The sequence below is a fragment of the Dendronephthya gigantea genome, unplaced genomic scaffold (genome assembly GCF_004324835.1).
Source record: "Dendronephthya gigantea isolate DGI-Jeju-01 unplaced genomic scaffold, DenGig_1.0 000011F, whole genome shotgun sequence".
NCBI classification, from domain to species: Eukaryota; Metazoa; Cnidaria; class Anthozoa; order Malacalcyonacea; family Nephtheidae; genus Dendronephthya; species Dendronephthya gigantea.
Window position 1 is genome coordinate 335,603 of NW_021163021.1, and position 7,867 is coordinate 343,469.

The 7,867-nt window shown below is 37.3% G+C and overlaps 1 protein-coding gene across 1 annotated transcript; it reads left to right on the forward strand.

The window, feature by feature from the left end:
* The first annotated feature begins 6,483 nt into the window (after window positions 1–6,483).
* On the forward strand, window positions 6,484–7,525 carry LOC114518579. The gene is made up of 2 exons (XM_028538601.1): window positions 6,484–6,857; window positions 7,060–7,525. The coding sequence occupies exons 1-2, from the start codon at window positions 6,484–6,486 to the stop codon at window positions 7,523–7,525; spliced, it is 840 nt and encodes a 279-aa protein (XP_028394402.1).
* The last annotated feature ends 342 nt before the right edge of the window (window positions 7,526–7,867 follow it).

Sequence of the window (7,867 nt, forward strand, 5' to 3'; positions counted from 1 at the left end):
TCTAAGTCATGACCCATTTAAAAATTCACTCCTCGGCTACACCCGAGTGATAAAACACATTTCAAATTCCATTCCCGGTCTTGGAGTTTAAAATTCTCTTCTCGGCAACCACCGAGTCATGAAACAAATTGACACTTTAATTCTCTTCAGGTCCACTGCCATGTCAACACATTTTAAAAATTATCTTCTCAGCCACTACCGAGTCAAAGCACTTTATGCATAAACGTTAAGATCTCCTCTGTCTCCTCGTGATAACGCATATACACAACAAGGCTTGTGTTCACTTAATCAAACACTTAAGCTTAGCACTAATAGACACACCCAAAATGGTCATGAATCGCACTACCAATTTGTAAACCATTATGACATTTGCGTACCTGAGCAAAATTACACCCAACAAATTGTAAATTGAGAGCATAGTAAAGCGCCGAAAGTTTGAAAAACCCAGACCCTTACGAAAGAAAGGGGGAAAATGGAGCTTAGGAGGACAAGCGTATGGGTACAGACAGTATAGGAACAACCCCTTCAAGCAAAGTAATCATTCACCGTGAAATGAGTTGCACAGGGGAATTTTATTGTGCTCTGAAGTCATAATGACATGGCAAATCCTAACATAGCTAAACCCGAAGTCCACCCGACTTTCGTTTTGTTTTGTTTTTGTTTCTTGGACTACGCAGTAAGTACCCTGGAAATCTTAAGCAAACATTAACAACCAACAGAAAAGTTGATGTAAAGTGACAAGACCCGCTAAAAACTTGCCTATATGAAACATACCTCAACTGGTGGAGCATGACCATGTGGCTGAGCATCTGCTTGATTGCAAGCAGGTATTTGCTCTGGAGCAACTTGCGGCTGCTGTTCCACCTCGGCTTGTTGGATGACGACTTGTGGCAAAACAATTTTGACCTCGGCTGGATCTTGGCTTCGGCCATCTTGACTGCTTCTCAGGAGTAGTGTTCAACAACTGACACTGATTTACTAAGATCTCGGTCTTATATACCTGATGTTACGCCTGACTGCACTTAGTATACTAATATAAGTATTGCGGTAAAAGCTGTAACTGAGTTTGCAACAATGATTAATTCTGAAATAAAAAGTCCTCATGAATGGTTAATAGCCAATAGACTGAGCCTAAATGTTGCTAAAATGGAATTCATGGTAATCGGATCACGTAAAGGCAAAAAATACACAATGATGAACAAATAAATATTGAAATTGAGGGAAAGACGATAAAGAGAGTCATACGAAATCATCAGGCTTAAAAATTGACGAGCATCTCATATGGGCACTGGTGGAAAGCATTTCTAAAAGGATCGGCCATTGGAGCCCTTAAAAGGATTATTACAAATTATGCTTAACGAAGTTTTAGTTGCACAGTGTTGTGGAATGAGTTACAACTAAATGTACGAGGAATATGCTCCCTTAACTAGTTTAAAAAAGAGATTGAAAATCATCTCTCTTTACAAAGTAGACTCTGGCACGGCAATCTTGTAAATCAGTAATAGCAATTGGAATGGAGGTGACAGAGACACACTGTTGGTTGGACTCGACAGTCACGTTATACTGGATCAATGGACAAGGTGAGTACCAGCAGTTCGTATCCAATCGAGTGAAAAAGGTCAAAGAACTCGACCAGATTAGACGGCATCATTTCAAATGAAAAACCTAGGTGTGTTGTTGTGGTTTTTAGGAATAGAATTTAACTGTACAGAAGGCACTATTAAGATGAGTCAGACTAAATACATAGAGAAAGTCCTATCTAGATTCACAATGCAAAACTGTAAGCCTAGGACCTCACCATGTGAAATGAACTCAATGAAGAATGTCAGAGACAGAGTAGAATCAGACCCGCTGACAAACGATTATATAGGGAGATAGTTGGCAGTTTAGTCTATGTGATGACTTCTACTAGACGAGATCTTTGCTACAGCGTGACAAAACTCTCTCAATATTTGTCCGCTCCCACGGTGGATCACCTAAACACTGCTAAGCATGTCCTACGATATCTGAAAGGTACTTCAAATAAAGGTCTTGTTTTCCTGACATATTTACGAAGCCAGTCACAGGATCAAAAATGAAAGTATTTCTGAAATGTATTCTAGCAGAGTAAACTCACTTTTTGTAAATAGTTCTATTTCTATCAATGTTAATATTATATGTTTAAGTGGGGGTGTTAAGATAAACAATATTCAGATGACGTCAGTCTATCTATGAACATGTGTCATAATCACATGAACACTAGTAGTATAAAGTTTTGTTTCATGTAATTGTTAAGTTAGTTGGAACTGTTCAAGTAGTTGAACTGTTGTAGTAGACTCCAGTACTTGTAAGTTGTATGAGTTTTCGTTAATAAATATTGTTATATATAAGTCTTCCACTGTCATCAGTTTAAAATTTTGGAATGTTAAGACTCTCTGGTTTAAATAGCCAGCAACATTCCATAATTATAATCAAATTAATTTTAATCTAATATATAGAGTTAATGTTAGACTTTTTAATTAAATTTAACATAGTAATTCCAATTATTCCTATTCTGAGTAACACTAACACAACAAGTAACTTCAAGGGTGCTGGTGCAGTTGGGAAGCCTGCCCTATGTATGCTCATGGCCATTTGATGTATTAATCTTACCAGTCTAACTTTTCCAAGTTAAGATTGTCTAGTTTGTTGCAGTTTGCGTGTTTATATGATTTTAATTAATTGAATAAAGACAGACTTAATAAACTGAAGCGCCTTATCTGTTATGCTACCCCCGCCTGCCCTTGATTGCTTCCGGTGCCTCTAAGTAATTTCTGGCAGATATACACATAGGATAAACATTATTCAGATGACGTCAGTCTATCTATGAACATGTGTCATAATCACATGAACACTAGTAGTATAAAGTTTTGTTTCATGTAATTGTTAAGTTAGTTGGAACTGTTCAAGTAGTTGAACTGTTGTAGTAGACTCCAGTACTTGTAAGTTGTATGAGTTTTCGTTAATAAATATTGTTATATATAAGTCTTCCACTGTCATCAGTTTAAAATTTTGGAATGTTAAGACTCTCTGGTTTAAATAGCCAGCAACATTCCATAATTATAATCAAATTAATTTTAATCTAATATATAGAGTTAATGTTAGACTTTTTAATTAAATTTAACATAGTAATTCCAATTATTCCTATTCTGAGTAACACTAACACAACAAGTAACTTCAAGGGTGCTGGTGCAGTTGGGAAGCCTGCCCTATGTATGCTCATGGCCATTTGATGTATTAATCTTACCAGTCTAACTTTTCCAAGTTAAGATTGTCTAGTTTGTTGCAGTTTGCGTGTTTATATGATTTTAATTAATTGAATAAAGACAGACTTAATAAACTGAAGCGCCTTATCTGTTATGCTACCCCCGCCTGCCCTTGATTGCTTCCGGTGCCTCTAAGTAATTTCTGGCAGATATACACATAGGATAAACATTATTCAGATGACGTCAGTCTATCTATGAACATGTGTCATAATCACATGAACACTAGTAGTATAAAGTTTTGTTTCATGTAATTGTTAAGTTAGTTGGAACTGTTCAAGTAGTTGAACTGTTGTAGTAGACTCCAGTACTTGTAAGTTGTATGAGTTTTCGTTAATAAATATTGTTATATATAAGTCTTCCACTGTCATCAGTTTAAAATTTTGGAATGTTAAGACTCTCTGGTTTAAATAGCCAGCAACATTCCATAATTATAATCAAATTAATTTTAATCTAATATATAGAGTTAATGTTAGACTTTTTAATTAAATTTAACATAGTAATTCCAATTATTCCTATTCTGAGTAACACTAACACAACAAGTAACTTCAAGGGTGCTGGTGCAGTTGGGAAGCCTGCCCTATGTATGCTCATGGCCATTTGATGTATTAATCTTACCAGTCTAACTTTTCCAAGTTAAGATTGTCTAGTTTGTTGCAGTTTGCGTGTTTATATGATTTTAATTAATTGAATAAAGACAGACTTAATAAACTGAAGCGCCTTATCTGTTATGCTACCCCCGCCTGCCCTTGATTGCTTCCGGTGCCTCTAAGTAATTTCTGGCAGATATACACATAGGATAAACATTATTCAGATGATGTCAGTCTATCTATGAACATGTGTCATAATCACATGAACACTAGTAGTATAAAGTTTTGTTTCATGTAATTGTTAAGTTAGTTGGAACTGTTCAAGTAGTTGAACTGTTGTAGTAGACTCCAGTACTTGTAAGTTGTATGAGTTTTCGTTAATAAATATTGTTATATATAAGTCTTCCACTGTCATCAGTTTAAAATTTTGGAATGTTAAGACTCCCTGGTTTAAATAGCCAGCAACATTCCATAATTATAATCAAATTAATTTTAATCTAATATATAGAGTTAATGTTAGACTTTTTAATTAAATTTAACATAGTAATTCCAATTATTCCTATTCTGAGTAACACTAACACAACAAGTAACTTCAAGGGTGCTGGTGCAGTTGGGAAGCCTGCCCTATGTATGCTCATGGCCATTTGATGTATTAATCTTACCAGTCTAACTTTTCCAAGTTAAGATTGTCTAGTTTGTTGCAGTTTGCGTGTTTATATGATTTTAATTAATTGAATAAAGACAGACTTAATAAACTGAAGCGCCTTATCTGTTATGCTACCCCCGCCTGCCCTTGATTGCTTCCGGTGCCTCTAAGTAATTTCTGGCAGATATACACATAGCGGGCCTTAGAAGCTAGGCTCACAAGTTACAGCAGGAACAGTGAGTTTATCCTTACATACTATTAAAGTATACAATAATGTACTTGTATGAATTCACCTTTTCACCAATAGCGACGCCATCTTGAAATTTTGGTTTTGCGCTATGCATGATGGTCTATCCAGGGTAAAAATTTAAAACAAAACATAAACTTTTAAATATACAATTAATTGTAGCTATTTTATGATTTTATTGAGAAAACCAGGTTTGTTGTTATAAAAATGGGGAAATATGATCGCTGTGCTGTTGCCTAGTGCAACAATGCGAGAGCTTATAAGGAAACAAAGTGGCAATTCATACGGCACCCGTATCGATAAATCACTGTGCTATACGCCATTTTGGGGTTCGTGATGCCATCTTGTAAGTGGGGCAAATTAAAATTCAAAATGGCGTCGGGATGTTTGGCTGCTAGGTAATCACACTTGAATAAAGCAATCAAATATCAGGTTACAACTCTGCATATTAAATAACAATGGGGATGATAACAATAAACAGATGTTGTGTTGGCTCGTGTAGTAATAATAAGAGGTATACAAATAAAGTGCGAAAACATGGCCATGTGGATGTTTTAAGATGGCATTGCTTCACTACCGATCCAGTCAAGCATAAAGAATTGATTAAACTGATCGGAAGTGGTCAAGCTGATTTTCAGCCTGGGAGGTGGACTTTTGTATGCTCAAGCTATTTTGTGGACGGTGAACCAACGTCTGCAAATCCAAATCCAACTATGTTTTTAAGGCTAACGAATCAACAAAAAATCACAGAGAAAACGACATTGACTAACATGTGAAAATCCTGCAACACAGCAACAGGTCGAAAGTGATAGTGATATAGAAGAGGAACAACGGACAAATTCGGCAGCGTTTACGCCATCTATTACATTTGAACATTTGACATGTGAACATGATGTACGGTTTTACACAGGTTTTATCAATGGAGATATTAATATAAGTTTTAAAGCTTCAACTATGAGATATTGGGATGTTGCTAAACGAACATCAGAATCTAGTTCATATAGTGAAGGTGTCATAGTTGTGAAGCGAGCTCGGGAAACTTGGCGTCAAGTTTAATCCAGGGAAGTGTAAGATAGGATGCACTGAACTGCCTTTCTTTAGGCATATCATCAGCGCTGATGGTCTAAAGATGGACCCTAGAAAGACACAAGCACTCATCAACATGGATCCTTCGAAGAGCTTAGCAAACCTCCAGACCTTTCTTGGCATGATCCAGTATCTTAGTCGTTTCATTCCAAACCTGGCCTCAGTTTCAGCTAATCTTTGGGACTTGACCAAGAAGAACAACCACTTCATTTGGGGCCCGGTACATCAATCTCCTGTTAAGAGGATTAAGGTTATGATCACGTCACCTAGATATCTTCAGTGCTTTGACGGTACTCAACCAGTCACTATCCAAGTCGATGCTTCTCAGTGTGGTCTTAACGCAATCTTGATTCAAGAAAATGGCCCTGTAGAATATCGTAACAAGCTACTTACGGACACAGAAACCCGATACTCCAATATTGAGAGAGAGAGATGCTAGCAGTCATCTATGGGCTCGAGAAATTTAATTATTATGCATATGGCCGTCATGTTGTTGTGGAAACAGACCATAGGCTACTTAAAGCCATCTTCAAGAAGCATTTGTCCACTGCACCACCTCGGATTGCAAGGATGATGCTACATATTCAAAAGTATGATGTCGATATAAAGTATGTTTCAGGTAAGAATGTAGCTATGGCAGACGCCCTTTCATGGCTTGACCCTTGCGAAGGTGACACAATTGAAGGGGTCGATGTATCCATCCACAAGTTCCAAGTTTACCTGAATGCAAGTCCACCTAGAGTTAAGCAGATCAAGAATGAAACCGCTAAAGACCGAGAACTTCATTCTCTCAAGGCGTTTGTCACCCAAGGATGGCCTGAGAAGAGAGTGGAATGTCCCAGCCATTTGCATCCGTATTGGAACTATCGAGATGAGTTAACTGTTTTTGATGGAGTGATTCTAAAGGGCACTAGGATCTTATTTCCTAAGAGTTTACAGGCTGAAGTCTTGGATCAGCTCCACTACGCTCACCAAAGAATCGAAAAATGTAAACTCAGAGCTAAGGGGTCAGTCTTCTGAGTGAATATAAACGCTGATCTAGAAGAAATGGTAAAAGGTTGCAGTTGGAACAAGTCAACATAACCAAAGGATGAATGTTAGAGAACCCCTTACGCCGCATGACATCCCACGAAAACCGTGGCACACCCTTGGATGTGACCTATTCTTTTGGAACAATTCGTCGTACTTGCTGATTTCTGATTATTTCAGTAAATTTCTATTGGTGCGAAAACCTAGCAATTTGGAGTTGTCCACAACAATTGCACACTTGAAAGGGATCTTTGAAGAACATGGAATCCCCGATACTTTGATCACAGGAAATGATACGCAGTTTATGTCTGCAGCGTTCCAGGAGTTCTGCCGTGTCTATGGGTTTGCTCATGTTGCTACCCCAATCGAGACCCCAAAGTCTTACGTTGTGAAATTAACCAATGAAAGTACACTGAAAAGAAATCGCTGGCACATTCGTCCAACAGGGGAAAATTTTGGAACAATGTCACCAGACATGCCCTCATCATCGTTACCTGACCTTGTAAGTCCTTCTGATGTTGATAGCAGTACAGCCAATGGACCTAATGAACCTTCATCTCCACCTAAACCACAGGAAGATCCAAGGACCCCACCACTTCGAAGTTCATCCAGGATGGTTAAGCCCCCAGGGAGACTTCATTTATGAACTGTCTTTTTTTTTGGATAGAAATTAAGGCAAGACACTTATTTTTTAAGAAAAACAGAGATTAACAAGTTACAAGTTTTAAAAAGTTATAGAGTTTTATAATCTAATGACGATTAACATTATTTTAATAATCGTAGATTAGTTTAGTTAAATTAACCATGATATAGCACCATAATACTAATATAGTTAATGAAGTTAAGACTGGATCTTTTACAGCAAGATTTGGCAAATAGATTTGGGGTGGGCATAGGAAAAGTTTCCCAAATATTTACAACATGGATTAAGCTGTTGTCAAGAGAGTTAGCATTTCTTGTAATCTGGCCATCAAGAGGTCAAGTAAGA